The sequence below is a fragment of the Bactrocera neohumeralis genome, chromosome 5 (genome assembly GCF_024586455.1).
Source record: "Bactrocera neohumeralis isolate Rockhampton chromosome 5, APGP_CSIRO_Bneo_wtdbg2-racon-allhic-juicebox.fasta_v2, whole genome shotgun sequence".
Taxonomy (NCBI): Eukaryota; Metazoa; Arthropoda; class Insecta; order Diptera; family Tephritidae; genus Bactrocera; species Bactrocera neohumeralis.
Genome location: NC_065922.1, coordinates 20860107 through 20878216, shown reverse-complemented (window position 1 = coordinate 20878216; position 18110 = coordinate 20860107). Strand labels below are relative to the sequence as shown.

The 18110-nt window shown below is 35.1% G+C and overlaps 1 protein-coding gene across 2 annotated transcripts; it reads left to right on the top strand.

Annotated features, from left to right (window-relative positions):
- Positions 1–6623: 6623 nt before the first annotated feature.
- On the top strand, positions 6624–16931 carry LOC126760054 (DENN domain-containing protein Crag). Of its 2 annotated transcripts, XM_050475402.1 has the most exons (16): positions 6624–6924; positions 7492–7796; positions 7857–8403; positions 8471–8621; positions 8789–8890; positions 8954–9123; positions 9183–9396; positions 9478–9633; positions 9816–10218; positions 10282–11584; positions 11669–11962; positions 12908–12988; positions 14956–15325; positions 15601–16017; positions 16086–16264; positions 16327–16931. In XM_050475402.1, exons 2-16 carry the CDS (start codon positions 7496–7498, stop codon positions 16643–16645), a joined length of 5007 nt encoding a protein of 1668 aa, XP_050331359.1. In that variant the 5' UTR covers positions 6624–6924; positions 7492–7495; the 3' UTR covers positions 16646–16931. The 2 variants fall into 2 exon arrangements, with proteins under 2 accessions (XP_050331359.1, XP_050331360.1); XM_050475403.1 differs by lacking the exon at positions 12908–12988.
- Positions 16932–18110: the final 1179 nt, after the last annotated feature.

The following is an 18110-nucleotide window of genomic DNA, read 5'->3' as shown; positions in this document are numbered from 1 at the left end:
TGCTGAACTAATATGAACCTGGTTAGCTCCGTCGTCTAGCTTTAAAGCTCTTGTGGCCCTTGGGTGTGTAACCTAAGAGTGAGCAAGTATGTATGTATGCGTATGTGTGTGTGCTCGTGGGTGTGTCAGCTTCTGTTGACTTCTTCCACATTTGTTGTTTATCAGTTTATTGCCAGCTTGGCTGCCTTTGTATTCTTCTACGCACCAGTTTTCCTCACTCTTCGCCTTTTCCTCTGCTATCTTCAATAACAGTAGTGAATATTGTCTTTTCTTTTGTATTTTTTTTTTACTTTTTCCTCTTTCACCATCTTATTGTTGTTTTCATTTTTGTTCTTGTTTTTGATGCGTCTGTTGCTTTGGGTACTAAAAGGTAATAATATGCAAATGGGGATACACTTCAAGGACGCTTTGCCAGCAACAAAGCCAACTTTAGCAAAGTTTGATTTCCATTTTATGTATAAATCATTATTTGAATGCGACGAGTTTTTGCCTTTTATTTATTTTGATTTTTTTTTTTGTTGCTTTTCGCCATGCTTCATATTCACACCAACATTGTTTGTATCTCCTAAATTTGCTAAGTGCTTGTTTGGCTATTGTTTATGCTCCGGCGTTGTTTTTGCTGTTTCTTCTTGGCACACAAGCGCCTGCTTTGGCAGCCCTGTGGGCTTTGGCTGGATGATGAATGATGCGGTTCCGGTTGCGGTAGATTTGCTCCCAGCTGCCTGTAAACAACAAGCATAATGGAACAAAAGGTTTTCCAACAACAACGTTAGTGTAAATATATACACTATATATATATATATATACAGATGTACGCGTATATCTATTCAGAGATGGATATCTAAGTTTGTAGATATGTATGTACTTTCCTCTAGATATTGGTCTGAGATTTTCTTCATGTTTTGATACAAAATCAATAATTTATGTATTAAATTATATTTTATTAAAAAAGAAAATGATTAATGAAAAACCGAAATATTATTTACGAATATATAAAAGTATTCTTTATTTTGTTTTTCTTTCAGTTTCGGTCAAAAATACACACGAACATACGAACCACGTCCAGGACGGCAATCAACATTAACTGATGATTAACATTTCATTAAAATACAGGGTTGGTAATCAAACTGAGTCGATTTAAAAAAAATTATTGAACGAATCTTTACAATTCTTTAAAAACTTTCAAAATAGGCTCCTTTAGCATCGATAAGACACTGCCAGCGCGATTTGCAAGCATTGAAGGCGTCACGGAAGGCATTCTCCGGAATAGCCTTGAGAACCGAGGTGCATGCTGCTTGGATCCCTTCTGTCGTCTCAAAATGCTTGCCTTTTAGCTTTTTCAGCCAAGGAAACAAAAAAGTCAGGGCCACATCTGGGCTGTAGGGCGGCTGCGGAATCGTAAGAATGCCGACCTTGGTTAGGTAGCTGTTCACAAGAAAGGCGGTGTGAGCCGGGGCGTTGTCGTGGTGCAACTTCCAATCGGCTCAATGTCTTGTCGGACCCAATTGACCCTTCGTTTGAGTCTCTTCCACGTAAGACTTGGCGTTGTCAGTTTGTCCAGGAGGAACAAGTGCATGGTAGACGATGCCTTTCATGTCGAAAAAGACAATGGGCATCGTTTTCATTTTGAATTTGCTCATTCTTGCCTTTTTTGTCTCGGGATCATGCTTAAAGATCCATGACTCTGCTTGACTACATCAAAAGTCTCTCGTCGCGCGAAAATATTTGTCCTGACGCTCCAGGTGCTCTGAGACAACTAACGAACCGCTTTAAAAACAAAAAAAAGATTACCCTACTGACCCCTTAACGCCCTCTACCGAATCCAGTCCTATTACTTTCCGGACAAAACCCTGTTTATTAAAAATAATTGGAACTTTTAAAATTCAAAAGTGTTTATAACACCTTAAGTGAAGTCTTTAGAAGACGATTTTGCAATTTATGAAAGTGATTGCAGACTAATGAAGGTTTAACACCAAATGATAGCCTTATAAGAATACAGGGTAAGGTTAAGTTAGATGGCTGATCTAGAGATATTGCACGGGGATGTTGTTGTATGTTATCCTTTATGAATCCATAAAAAAGAAGAACTGCTGTGTTCGAATACAAGTTAATAGAATATTTCCAAAATTCTCCACAAGGAACCGACTCTTCAGCTATATTAAAACCCCTACCTAGCAAAAGTTCTTCGAGGAACTGCGACTCAATTTGAAACATAACTTTATAGAGAGAAAATTTAAATCAATCAGTTGCAAATGTTATTATTATACTCGAAATGGCAGAAAAAGAACCCAAAATAATTTTGCGAAATTCTGTTCAAACAGTTCCTGGCCAAATGTAAATGTTGCTTCATTTCAAATAAGCAGAAACGAATCTTCAGAAAATATTTCCTCCTCCTATTCGAGCAAGCCCATGCAACCATGAAAGTATTATTAAAATACATTTTCAAGCTAAAAATCTTTACACCTAACAAAACATAAAATAATAGTTTGGAATGTAAGTTTTCATCATGTAACCTAACCTAAAATAATTCAATTCAATTTAAACTAATCTGACATAACTTAACCTAACCTTAAAATACAGCAATAAAATTTCATATATTTGATCAATTTTCCTGCATAGGTGCCTTAAAAACCACTATCCTCCCTTTAAAGCTTTAATATTAAATATTTTGTATAATCTAGCATTAAAGCTGATATCGCATGCAGCCAAAACAGCGGCAAAAAATTCCAGCACGTGTGCTTTTGTTTGCAGACACATATGTTGGCAGAAGTCATAATTGTTTTCCCCTCCTTTTTGCGGCTGTTGCCTGCAACTGACAAGCCTCCGCCTACAATTTATTGTTTGCTTTCCATTATCCATGCACAAGTGTAGCATAGCCCTAGGCGCGGTCCTTTACTTAACGCTATGTACCTCAAACTACCTGCCTCTATGACAAAAACAAAAACACAGCGATACAAATGTACTGCACACACATTTCGCATTAAAATAAATAATTTAGAGGCTTTCCGAGCCGCCAACTGTGTTGGAAATTCAGCCATTTGCCTTAGGCTAATAGAGCATATTTTTCGGGACAACATGAAATGAAGGGTTGGGATGTGTTATGTGCGAATTTTTTATAAAAATTAGTCCGAAATATGTACTTATATATATGCATGTACTGGTGGCAATTGGGTTCATCAATTTTGCTACCTTTTTCTGCAATTTTACGAGACAAATTAAAAAGTTTCCATTTTATTACTTTGAAATCCTTTTAATTTTTGCACTTACCACTTATTTCATTTATTTGGTTTCCTCTTTCAATATTTATGCGACCCAAAGGTATCATTTTCCGATAACTATACTTTCGCATGCTTGTTGTTGCAATAAAGCAAAGGATTATCGCAATTTTAATGGCGTTGCTTCCCCTTGTCTTTTAAATTTGCGCCAAAATTACGCGTAAAATCGTATGGAGGTGGTTCCGTTACATATACATATAGCACATATCAAAATGAAATCCAATGCCGTTATGCATTCGTTAGACCTGCGCTCAAAGGACGCGAAATGCAACTAAAAGGAATCGCACAAAACTTGTTTTGATAACAGCTCTTACTTTTGGTATTTTGGGACAGTTGTGTGTGGGTTGTAATGGTTGCTTCGTAAACTCCTCGAGCCGAATTTTTCTTGTACTCAACGATTGAGCAACTTCATTCCGCTCTTTCACTATTATTACTCATTGAGCGCTTTTTACAATGAGTATAGGTACTAGAGTCACACTCTCCTTATGATTGACTCCTCTCTACGACTACTTACAGACTTGTTTTTATTTTTGTGCTTATGTGAGACCAACAAACACTTGTTAGATGATGTGTTTTGCGGAAGTGTTCATCTGCTCTTTATTTCTTTATCTTTTTGGGCCACTGGCAGGTGGGCGTGTTGTGGCTATCTTAAGAACACACGTGCGCTTAGCTTCACACCACATTTGTGCATGAATTTGTATTTGAAAGTGGAACTTAAAAAGAAAATAAAAATACCTTTAAAACGGGCATTTCTCATAGCATAAAGGTATAAAAAGATATTTATATTGATTTTGATCGGTCAGTATGTATGGCAGCTAAATGCTATAGTAGTCTGATCTAAACAAATTTGCAGAAGATTATAACAGTAACTTGGAAAATTATCCATGCCAAATTTCGTGAAGATAACTCGTCAAATACGAAAGCGCTCCATACAAGTTCTGTTATTTTAAGGTTCAGTTTGTATGGCAGCTACGTATATGCTATTATAGTCTTCCGATATCGGCGGTTCCGACAAATGAACAGCTTTTCGAGGAGAAAAGGATTTGTGCAAAATTTCAGATCGATATCTCAAAAACTGAAGGACTAGTTCGCGTATATACAGACAGCCGGACACAGCGAAATCTTTTATATAGGGTTCTGGGTGCTACAAACTTCGTGGCAAATTTTAAGGGGTCTTGAGTTTCCTTGGGTAAAAAAACAGCCTTTTTTTAACTGTCTGCGTTGGCAAGATAACTCTTTACAGGATCATCTAAAATGAAAAAAATACTTTGAAATTAAATGAAGGAAAAAAACTGAAAATTAGATTTTTGGCAGACATTTTTAAAAAGAAAATATCAGTGAAAATTTCGCGACATTTTTTTCATATAACGTGGTTTTCAATAAGAGCACTACAAAGAACAAAAATGGTTTGGGATATCAATGAAATTTTTAATTCCTGTAAAAGCACATTCGATGCCATTATGCATGGAACTCAATTTCTTTTGCATGGCCACCACGGACACTTTTGCAGAAGTACAGATGCTGAACCCAATTTTCGACGGCTTTCAAGCATAAATCGATCGATACTGCTTCAATTTCATGTTCGATATTCGTACGAAGTTCATAAATCGTCGCTGGCTTGTTGGCATAGACCAAACACTTGACAAAGCTCCATAGGAAACAGGTGCCATTTCTTGAGATAACACATTCACCAAATTGGTTTTCAAAAAATCGAGTATGACATTCGCTGTGTCGATTGTGGCGCCGTCATGTCGGACCAAGTCCCTATCATCCAATTCGGGCCAAAAATATTCGCTTATCAATGAGCGGTAGCGATTCCAATTCACAGTAACGTGCCCGTCTTGATCATCACGGAAGAAGTATGGCCCAATGACGCCGCCGGCCCATAAATCGTACCAAACCGTGTTTTTTTCGCGATGAAATGGCGACTCATGGAGTACGTGAGGCTTGCTGTCTGACCAATAACACATAGTTTGCTTATTGACGAAGCCAGAAATGAGCCTAATCGCTGAAGATGATTTTTCGATGAAAATTCGGATCATTTTAAAGTTGTTGCTCAGCCCAATTCACGAACATACGACGATTCAGATATGCCAAATGCTTGAGAACGACGTGTGATAGACTGATTTGGGTTTTCCTCAATTAATGCGCTAGCGGCAGCAATATTCTCGAAACTGCGGCCACTTCTTCGTCTCACTGGAACGGGAACATTTTGTGCTGTACCTGTGGATTCAAATTTTTCCACTAAACGCTTAATTGTTGATCTGACCGGACGATTATGGCGACCATAAATTGGACGTAACGGCCTTAAAGTTGAGGCCACTGACTTCGAATTTCGGTAATAAGTTTTAATAATTTCGACTCATTGTTGGATCGCATATCTTTCCATGATGAAAACACAGTTTCGAGAAAGACGCGTTTAAAGTTTAGGAGACAATTCTAGTGAACACAGGCGCCACGTCACAAAATCGGCTGTATCTCCGAAAATAAGTCCAATTTTGAAAAATCCTTTTAAGGTCATATTTTTCAAAGTCTAAACTTTCAAAATATGTAAAAAATCGATTTTTTCAAAATCCTAGACCAGAATACCCCCTTTAAGACGGCGCACTTATTTTAGCTAGACTCGAGCGCATATGTTCTCAAGGCTGTATCATCGAAACTATTACACGGATCAACTTGAAAACAGGACAAGGACAGTATTCTAGAGGTGTTGTAGACTGTAATAAGACAATAAAAAAACGATTTTTTGAAAAGCGTAAACCCAGGTAACCCCTTAATATTTACTGTTCAGGATATAAAAAGCTTGAAACAGGAGAAGGAAATCAAATTTTGGACCATTTAGCCTTTAGTTCAAGGTCCGAACTTATTCAATTGGTAGAATAAGACCCAGAAGCTGTCATTTTGTATTAAAATGAAAGTAAATGACTTTTTCCACACTCCTACAATAAATTATAAATTAATTATAAGACCTTTCTTTAAGATACCGAAACGGGCCTTACCCTTTAAAAGAATTATTTTCAAATTTTATCACTAACATGCATACATTGCGTTTAGAACAGTTTATGACAGTTTCTTGTTGTAACAACACTGATATAATGACAATTGGACATTTTAGACTTGCCATAAAGTGCAAGGTTGCAACAATTATCGTAAGTATTTTATAGTTTAATACGAATTATTTTATCGTTGAATGCCCTTTCGAAGTTGTTTTCTAATTTTATTAAATTTATAATTAATTCCTAACAAACAGTTTTCTTTCTAACATATTTCTTAAAACGTCAAATATTTTATTTGACATAATCGAATCGCTACAGCTGGCAACACTCAACTCACTTGGCAGTCACCGAACCAATGGATTTTGCAAAGGAAAATAAATTCCAATAGTGAAGCATTTCTGAATTTAATTCTTCGTTAGAATATTTAAATATTCATTTTTAATCATTTATTTATCATTGGTGAATAATTGTAACAGTATTTAAGTGAGCAATGTTGGTGTAAAAGGCCAAGACATTTTTTACGCAGTGCTGTGAAAATTTTTCTATTAGAAGCACACGACGAAAAAAGGAGTACAAGGCAAAAGTAAAAGGCAGCAGGCTGGTTAATGAGCAAATTGAATCATAAATTGCAAAACCCAGCAAAATCAATTAAAGTGAGTTGTGTTGTTTAACCATAAATAAATAAATTGTGAGTTAATAGAAGTAAACTGAGCCGCAAAGTAAAATTCGCATTGGCAACGGGTGGCCTACGATGAGGCTAATAGCAATTTGACCCCGACAGTAAGTGTAGAAATACTAAAAGAGGAAGTGACGGGGCGGTGATTCATATGACAGTGCAAAGCTGCAAGGGCGAACTTGTTTGAAACAGCTCCTTGTAGAAAACTAGTAATAAGGAAGGCGTTAACAAATATATATTGTTCAATGTAAAATCGAAGGATTCCTTTAAGTGGGCAGAACAGGTTGTTGTGCTAGAAAAAAAAACAGTGTATTGGCTCAATAAACATCGAATTGCAAGTGAATGCATTTTGTGCCAACTATTGTGAACGGCATAGCAAGATCTGATTGGATTGTGGTTGCTGTGTGTTCGTTAGTGACCAAAACAAAGGCGATGAAAACGTCAAATGAAAACAAAGTGCAATTGTTATAGATATAAAATCATTGTATTGTTACTTATTCCGATATCAGTTTTGTTATTCTTATTCATTTTATAATCTATACAGCGCAATGGAAGAGAAACGGATTGCTGACTATTTTGTAGTCGCTGGCATGCCAGAACAACCGCAATTGCTACAGGAGAATATATTTAGCGAATCTGGGCATTTACGGGCTGCCAATACTATTGAGCCTATAACAGATATTGGTGTATATTTTCCGTTACTCGATGAAGAAGTGCCCGACGGTTATGAGGTGTTGGAAACAACACCCACTGGACTGCCTGCGAATCTCAATCATGGCTCTATGCGTTCAACGGAGTGTTATATTTATTATAAGCGGGGCAAAGATCGACCGCCTCTGGTGGATATAGGTAAATATATTAAATTTTTTAACTAATTTATATTTTTCTGATATAAAAAAATATTCGCAGGTGTGCTGTACGATGGACATGAACGCATAATGTCTGACGCCGAAATCGTCGCCGAAACACCGGGTGGACGCATAGCCAATGTGAATAATTCTTCCTCGAAAATTTATCTCACCTACCGACGCGCACGACCCGACATGCCATGCAACGAGCTAGTCGTCACAGATTTATGTGTCATCGTGCAAAGTAAAGGTGAACGGCCACCGCATGCATTCTGTCTCATTTATAAAACACTCAATAGAGGTTATATGGGCAGTGATGTGTATTTATGCTACAAAAAATCTATGTACCGTCCGAAATTAATCAGTTATCAGCCAGAAATTTTACTACGTTATCCAACTGTCGATCATAACGACTTTCCATTAAATCTCTGCCCAAGTGTGCCGTTATTTTGTCTACCAATGGGCGCATCGCTAGAGGCTTGGCCGCATGTGAAAGAGGGCGAGAAGCGTAAACCCACAAGTCCTGTGTTTAGTACCTTTGTGCTGACGGTTAATGATGGCACATACAAAGTGTATGGTTCTGCATTAACATTCTATGAGGATTTTGAGTAAGTGGCAACATTGTTTACTTATTTTGACAAAATTATTGACATTTTATATTTTTCTTCTTTTTAGGGAATCCGCATTAAATGACAAACAGCGTGAACTCCTGGGCTGGGATGAAGTGTTCGCGAAGCAGCATTCATTGCATATAATCAAATCTATTTGCCTTTTATCACACTATCCATTTGGTGACACGTTTGACAGATGGCTGCGTTACTTACATGTAAGTAAATACAAATTATGCGTTTAGAAAAATAAATAACTTTTTGATATTTAAAATTAATTTTTGATATTTTATATTAAATTTTTATTTATTAAATATATTTTTTATAATTAAAATTAAAATTTAATATTCTAAATTGCATTTGATTTTTTTTTTTAATTTTTTAGCGCTTGGCCGTGCACGGTGTAGATTTACCAGTATCAATTGAACGTTACGTAACGCAATTGTTGGATGAAGTGCAATTTCCAGCGCCTAGCATACATTTGCAAGTAAGTTTTAATGAATTGTCACTCTCTACCGATCATTACACCACATTTTTCGTATAATGACAGCTTTCCAGCGAGCCGAAAGATCGCATATTGCTGACGCAACCGGAAGACTCGCCCTTGCCACGCAGCGGTGCTGGCTTCCACATGTTGCTGCAGAATTTGGGCACTGATAATTGTCTGCATGTAATGCTGTTGGCGCTGACGGAGCAAAAAATCTTAATACACTCCTTACGGTATGCATTTAAGCTTTATTTTTAGGGTTATGTATATTAATTAAAGTTTAAAATTTTAGACCCGCCACATTAACTGCAGTTGGTGAGGCCATTGTTTCGCTGCTATTTCCCTTCAAATGGCAATGTCCGTACATACCATTGTGCCCACTTGGCTTGGCGGAGGTCTTACATGCGCCATTACCTTATTTAATAGGTGTCGATTCACGTTTTTTCGATTTGTATGAACCGCCACAAGATGTGACTTGTATCGACTTGGATACAAACACGATCAGCGTAAGTTAAACTATACAAGCGTGCCACGTAGTTAAATGTATAATATTCTTATCTACCCCATATATTTGTTTTGCATTACAGTTGTGTGAATCACAAAAGCATTTGACGATAAAATTATTGCCTAAACGTGCTGCGCGTATTTTGCGACAAACACTCAACGAATTGGAAGTTCTAAAAGCCACACACATCGAATCAACAAATAGCCTTGATAGGGATCTAAGAAAACGAAAGCGTGAGGTATCTTATCTGTCGCATTTAAAATAATTACTTCGAAGTCTAATTTTTATATATACATATGTTGATAACTGATAACATAAATTGCAAACATTTTCGATAAAATTTACTATTTACTTCATTAAGCCATATAATATTAGAAAGTAGATATCAATATTTATTTATTCTTCCACTTTTATTTTCAGCAAGATCTCGAACAACGAATACAGGAGGCCTTTCTACTCTTTATGGCATCGATTTTGCGCGGCTATCGTGACTACTTAACGCCCATATCGAAGGCGCCCTCCGTCGGCGCCACAGATCCAAGTGCCTTATTTCAGTTGAAGGCGTTCTTGCGATCGCGCGATAAGGCGCATCAGAAATTCTTCGAACTACTCATGAAGACACAAATGTTCATACGTTTCATTGAGGAACGTTCTTTCGTCTCCGATGGTGATCATGGCCTCACATTTTTCGACGAATGCGCCGAAAAGGTGGGCGCCTACGATGACACCCCATCAGACTTGCGCTTGGTTGACTGGGAGTCGGGGCAGAATAGCGAGCGTACGAAGTACATATTCCCACCCGATAGCGTGGGACCCAAGCAAGGTTGGTACTAGTTATTTATGCGCTTCACATATTTTTCTAAAATTATTTACGCTTACTTACTAGATACTTCCGGCGCGGTTTACAACTATGCCAACTTCACACTGAATCCCAGCCTTTTGAAATCATCGAAGAAGACTGCGTTGAACCACTTTCTACAGCAGCAGCTGAATGGTTCGCTGGCGCCCGGTTCACCAATAGCGCGCCGCACAAAGCACGAGATCAAACTGTCGCAAAAAATGGCGCGCCGCTGTCAGATGCATCCAGAGGCGTGGTCCAAATATTTGCTAGCCACCTGCTACTCGATTTACTTCCTCATACTACCGTCCATGGTGAATGAGACGCGACAGGCGAACAAGGAGCACGATACATTGCGCGCCGCCTACGATATGCTGGTGCGCGCATCCAAACTGAAAATCACCTGTGATGAGTTCTGCTACCGCATCATGATGCAATTGTGCGGCATACACAATTTGCCCGTCTTGGCTGTGCGCCTGCACTATTTAATGAAGCGCTCGGGCGTGCAACCGAACGCGCTCACCTACGGCTTCTACAATCGCTGCGTGCTCGAGTCGGATTGGCCCAGCGACAGCACGACACTCAGCCAATTGCGTTGGAATCGCATTAAGAACGTGGTGCTTGGCGCAGCGCATTTTCGACGCGCCGGCAAGCGTCATGCGGCCAAGAAACCACTCTCAGCCTCTTGTGAGAACAATCTAAGCACGCTGGAAACGGTGGATGGCACCTCGCGCACCAGCTTAGATTCCTCGACGTCGTCGCATATGGAACGCGGTGCTGGCGACGCGCATGCATACAGCGCGACACTGCTGGACTTTTCGGCATTCGACAAGCTGCGCGGCAAACTCGGCAGTATTGTGCGCCAATCGGCTATGGCAATGGGCGCGCAGGATCCAGCAGGCGATGTAATCAGTTCAACTGCCGGTCTGCTGATATCGGGTGAGAGTAAAGCGAGTGGTGAAAAGTCGACCGGCGATAAGAGCGCGGCGCCGACGAGCACATCTGCGCCACACACACCAAGCAGTCCACACAGCCCGGGCTGTGATTTGGGCGTTGTGGGCGCTGGCGGCAAGCTGCAGTTGACTAAAACCGAGAGCTTTGGCGGCGACGCACAGCTGCTGGATAAATTGCAGCGCAAACAATCGCTGCCGAGCGAGACGAGTGGGCCGCGCTATAAGATAATGAATATTGGTGATGGTGAAGAGTACATAGCGGATGATGTAACAGTGCTGAAAGAAAACGAAATGGAGCATGAAATCGCGAGCTCGCAGGAGGAGCTGGACTTTGTGGCGCACAGCGCAGATATGAGTGCGGAGCACGAGCAAATCAACAACTTGCAGAGTCCGACAAAGTAAGCGCGCGTTATTTTATAAAATATATATCATAAATATATATATATAAACATTTTTTTCATTAATTATTTGTGTTCCTACAGAATATCGCCGCGTACGCCGGTCACGCAAAACGATCCGCTCGGCGCCTTGAATGAAGAACTGCAAGATCAGACCACGCCCACAAACACCAAAGAGCCAACAGGCGAACAACCGAATGCTGGCGCAAATAACAGTATGTATACCGATAAGCCCATATTGTTCAAGGGTCAACGTAGCGCGACCTTCGACGAATCGACGCATTTGAGCAAGAGCATGCAGCGTTCGGAGACAATGCCCGGCTCAAGCGTCGCCTCGAGCTTAGCCAATTTCGGCTCATCCATTAAATTCAATATTGGGTAACTATTATTTGCACAAAACAAACATGCATACTTACGATACATACAAACTTGAGTAGCTTAATTTCCAAGTAGCAAAGCGCTATATAGCTTAGCCTCAACAATATGCTAGTAGATCAGTGAAATATTTTGAAAAATTCGTTTGCCGTGCCAAAACTGCGGACACAATCAATATATATACAGACAAATCAGTATGAAATAATTTTATTTTGTTTTGTTTTTTGAGGAAAAAAAAATCGTGGCTATCGCAAACTTAATGCATGCAACTGCCTATTTTTTAAATTTTAACAAATTTTATTTTTCATTAAAATTATTTTTTTTTTTTTGTTTTAAATTATAATTTTAATTTTTTTAATTGTTTTTATTTTTTTAAATTTTTTTATGTATTTTTTTTTAAATTATTATTTTTTTTTCCTTTTTTAAATATTTTTTAATTTAATATTTTTTTAAACTTTTTCTATATATTTTTTGAATTTTTTTCTTTAGATTTTATTTGTTTTAATATTTATTTTTTATTTTATTTACATTTTTATTTTTAATTTAAGTTATAATTTTTTTAATCAAAATTATTATTTTTTATTTCTTTTATATTTTTTTTTATTTATTTTTTTTTTTTTTTGTGTAATTTTAATTTTTTCGCTAAATACCTTTCAATTAATTTTTTTTATTTAATATTTGTTTTTATTTTTTTTTTTTAAGTTATTACTTTAAAATTTTTTTTAATATTATTCTTTAATTTAATATTATTTAAATTTATTTTTGCCATCCACTAAAAATTTTATATGTATTTTTTGTTTAGAAGCTATTAGCGCGCGCTCCTTATTTTTATTACCTCTATGTTTCGTAGTATACTTTTTTTGCTATATTGTTTCTCTTTTTTATTATTATTTAATTGTCACTTCCCCCAATTTTTTAATGAAACAAATTTGTACCATGTTTTCGTAGACGTTATTCACCTGCACGATTCTCATTTAAGAAAGACAGTTTCAAGCCCAACATTATTATAGAAAATATTTCGAATATAAGGTAAGTGCCACCGTCACAAAGTCACAGTTATGCTGTGCGGTGTGTGCGCGTCCAGTTCTTTCTGTTCCAATATTATGTTCTGTTTTGTGCTTTTGTTTCGTTCGGTTACGGCGCCACACACTACCCTACTTTAGCTGCTTTGTTATGAAAAATTCCACTATTTTTTTAATTTTCTACACAAACACATACATACATACATACAAATGTATTTTCGGTGATGGTTTTCTCTAAGTTTGGCTTTTTCCGATCCAAAACAAGGTGCAAAAACTCTATGTTGATTTCAAATTAAATCCCCATGGTTTTAGTTGTGTTTATTGTGTAACTAATTATGGAAAATTTATGTGCAAAGAGGTGTTGGGTACTTTTAAATTATGAATTTTTTTTTAGAAATTTTGTTTTTTTTTCAACATTTTTATTTTCTAAATTTTTATTTTTTTTTTTAATTTTACTTTCTTTTTCAAAAATGTTTGTTTGAAACTTTTTTAAGTTCTTATTTTTTCTTAATTTTTTATTTACTTTCACAATTTTTATTTGTTTTCAAATTTTTGTTTGAAAACTTTATTTTATTCTGAAATTTTATTTTCAAAAAATTTTTGTCTGAAACTTTTTAAAATTTTTTTATTTTGTCTTTAATTTTTATTTATTTTCACAATCTTTATATGTATTAAATTTTTTTAATTTTTTTTTGAAACTTTTTACTTTCTTTTTAAAATTTTTATATGTTATATGTATGTATACAATTTTTTAATTTTGTTTTTTTTGCAGTATTTATTTTTTTTTAATTTTTATTGTTTTCAAAATTTTTATGTTTTAATTGTGAAATTCAAAATTTTTAATTTTTTCAAAATTTTTTATCTTCAAATATTCTATTTTTGCTTTAATATTTCAAAATTTTTCCAAATACCTTATTTTTTTCAAAATTTAAATTGTTTTCTAATAATTTATTTTTAAAGCTTTAATTTTTATAAAAGTTGTATTTGTTATTTTAAACCATTTTTTCCAAAATTGCTATTTTTTTACTTCTTTTAATACATATTTATCAACCAGTTCATTTTTTTTATCAAAATTGAGGTTATGAATTTCGAGATCTGTGTGTATCTTATTACTTTCTTAGTTTTTCCAAAATTTTTATTTGATACTAATTCTTTTGTGTACATGTTTTTTAATATGCTTTTTTCACAAATTTTATGTTATTTTTCAAAACTTTTAATTTTGATAAATTTTATTTTTGCAAAATTTTATTTTGTTTTTTTAATCTTTTGTTTTTTATCTTCAAACTTTTTTTTCAACATTTATAAAAAAATTGTATATATATGTATATACGGATGTACATACATATGTACACATGTATATTTTCAAAGCTTTTTTTTTCAATATTTCAATTTTTTAAATATTTATTTCCAAATTATTTAATTTTTTTCAAAGTTTAAATTTTTTTCTGATAATATTTTTTTCAAACCTTTTTTTCAAAATATTTATTTTTCTATTTAATTTTTTGTTTTTTGAAAAATTTTGATTTTATTTTTCTTGTGAAGTCTCTTTAGAATAAATTTTTTGTATTACTATTCTTAAAAATAGAAAAATGTTATTTTTAATACCTAAATTATGTATATAATATTACACTAAAAATATGAAATAAAACCAAAAATCATATTTTTTAAAATTCCGCACACACTGTAAATTATTTTTTAATTTATATTTTTTCAGTTAATTTATTGTTATTATTCTTTACAACTATTTAATTATTATGTATTTTTAATTACATTTATTTTATTGCTTTTTAACCAACAAATGGCCTTAGACCCAAATCACACCATCCCTTGCTGCACTAATTTACCAAAAAAACAAAAACAAAACAAGCCTTTAACAAAATTTGCTTACAAAGTTACATTTCCGCTTTTAAAATAGTTTTTTACGCTTCTAAAGCGAATATATTTAATATTTTACCGCTTGACAAATTCTTTCAGTCCAAGCTTAACCAGTAAAAAATCGAATGAGATCATTCAAGGTAGTCTGAGTAGCATAAAGTACGCAGCCAATTCGTTAACACGAAAATTCGATGAGATTAAAGGGGCGTTCTCGACCCAAACGACGCCGGTGAAGACGCCCGGTAGCGTTGGACACGCCGAGGGTGCGACTGATGAGGACATGATCGCACATGAGGATGGCACATTGAAGATGCGACGTGTCTCCAGCGACTTGGACCCCTGGGGCAGGCTGAGCGAGTCACGCAAGTCGAGCTATAATAACTTAGTGCCGTTGGGTGAAAATTCTTCGGCGTTGAATTTGAGCGCATTTCCAGTGCTGCCAGAAAATTTATATACACCTTTGGCGGATGTGAGTTGGAAAATTAAAATTAACTATTCAGTAATTTGTTTCTATTTTTATTTTTTAGTTTACTATTTACTTTTTTCTGTATATTTATTGTTTTTGTTTTATTTTTTTTAATTTTTTTTAATTTTTTATTTGATTTTATAAATTTTTTTTTATTTATTTTGCATTAAATTTATTAACTTTTATTAAATTTTTTTTTATTAAAAATTGTATAACCACCTGCTATTTTTATGTACATTTAAAATTTCCCTTTCATCCATAACCTTGCTAAAACACAGGTAGTGGAGCGTCCCGAGTGTGATATACTCATTCAAATCACTTCGTGTTCGCAATGCCACAACTGTTCGGTATTACTCTATGACGAGGAGATTATGTCCGGCTGGTCGGCCGAGGATTCCAACTTAAATACAACCTGCCATGCATGTAATAAATTAACCGTGCCATTCCTGAGCGTGCAAATTGTGGTGGACGACTCCTTGAAGGCGCTTAAGCAATCAGACAGCTTGACAATTCCATATCTAAATCCGCTGGTGTTGCGTAAAGAGCTCGAAAATATACTGACACAGGAAGGTGATATTGCGTTGGTGAAGCCAAGCTTCGTGGAAGAGCATCCAATCATTTATTGGAATCTATTGTGGATCATGGAACGTATTGAGAGTAAAACACATTTGCCGGAGCTTTGTCTGCCCGTGGCGGTGAGTGAATGATAATTACTGCAACTTATTTTACTTTTAATAATTGATTTATTTTTCTTCACATTCAGTCTGATGAGGAGTGCGATCCGCTCAGCAAAGTGAAGACTGTCAGCATCCAATGCCTATGGGACAATTTAAGACTACACAGCGAAGCCGGTCCGCCCATGTATATACTGCATAAACAAAATCAGCCAGCCAGTCCACTGCTGAAAGCGCTACTCACAGATCAGGCGCATTTGAATAAGAAGTAACTTGCTCTCCCATTTTTGTTACACTTATTCATTTATTAATCTTCTCTTTTTATTTTAGTGTCATTCAGCAAATCATTTCAGCCATACGCTGCAATGATCTGCTAACACCCGTCAAGCGCTTGGCCAATGAGCGCCACAAGTTACAGAATAACGGCGTAAATCGCACACACTCGATCTATCGTGATATACTCTTTTTGGCGCTCACCGCCATCGGGCGCTCCAATGTCGACTTAGCCACATTCCATCGCGAATACGCTTCGATCTTCGACAAATTGACCGAAAAGGAATGCAAAATGTTCTATCGAAATCAAGATTTGCCACCATCGGCGGCAACCATCTTCTGTCGCGCCTACTTCAAACCATTATTGCTTCCTTGACGTGAAATCAATTATATGCAGCACGATTTTCACAACAACAACAACAATGCGAAGACGGCAAATACCAATGCGCATGAAGAGGGCATTGCGGCAGCGTTAAGCGATGCTGCAGTTGACAATTAAAACGGTAAACTTTACAACTTGCATGCCGAGGGGAAAGAAGCGCGCAGGTGCTGTTGTGTAATATGAAAATGTAAATTGATAATGATTATGATATGATAATAACGTGAAAAACAAGTAAGATATACGATGATGCTGTGGTTTCGAACGGAAATGGCAATCTTAAGACGGTACATAATAACTTTACAAGGTTAGGTTTGATAAATTTGTGTGCATGGGTGAGAGGTGTTTAGGGTGTATGCGTGTGTGTATGAATGCCGCGAAATCACGTCTACACTTTGAAAGTTTAAAATATAGTTTAGCGAATGAAATTATGCCGCATACATAATTATAACGGAATTCATCTGTCAACTTTATGGCCCTGAAATTAGTTGGAAATATTTTTTTTATCGATAACGTTTTATTTTATGCAGCGCTGGGTTCTTTTTTTATGTTAAACATAAAACAGGGTGATAGAAAAGGCAATATTAATATGGAATCTGCATAAATCAACTGAACACTATTTTTTTTATTTCGCTAAAATACAAAACATTACAAAATACTTTATTATTTTTTGATAACAAAAGTTTGTTATTATTAACAATTTTTTGCAAATTCACAATTTTTTTTGCAATTGTTATTAAGTTTTATTTAAGTTTATTAATTTTCTATAATAATTTTTTTATTTATTTTTATTAGTTTTTTTATTATTATTTTTATTGATTTCTTTATTAAATTTTTTTTTAATTTTTTGTTTTAATTTTATTTTTTATTATTTTTTTTAATATTTGTTTATTTTTTTTTTTTTTTTTATTAAAATTTTGTTTCTCTTTATTGAAACAATTTTGTTTTCTTTATTAATAAACCTTTTTTTTATAAAGTTTGTTTCATAACAATATTTTTATTAACAATATAACACAGTAACCTTTAGTTTTCAGTCTCGAAATTTCTAAAATAGAAAATTACAAATTTATTGCCAGTAACTTTTTTTGAGGGCAGTAACTTTATCTTTTTTCTTTATCGCATTTAATTATTTAATATGTTCGAAACATTTTAAATGTTGAAAATTTTATGTTACTTACAGAATTTATTTTTAAAAAGGCTACTTAGTTTGTTAATTCAATATTACTACTTACAAAATTTAATTTTTCAACTTAAAAAATATACACTTTTGTTCTTGGTATGGAATTTGATAGAAATTTCAAATTTCTCTAGTTCCTTTTTTTTATTATTTTTTACACAAAAATTGTTGATGATTTTGTTCCAATTTTTTATATTGCTCAATGCTCGAAATGTTAATATTTTCCAAAGCTTGTCTCTACTCAATTTAATTTAACATGATTACTCCATAGTTTACGCACTCTTT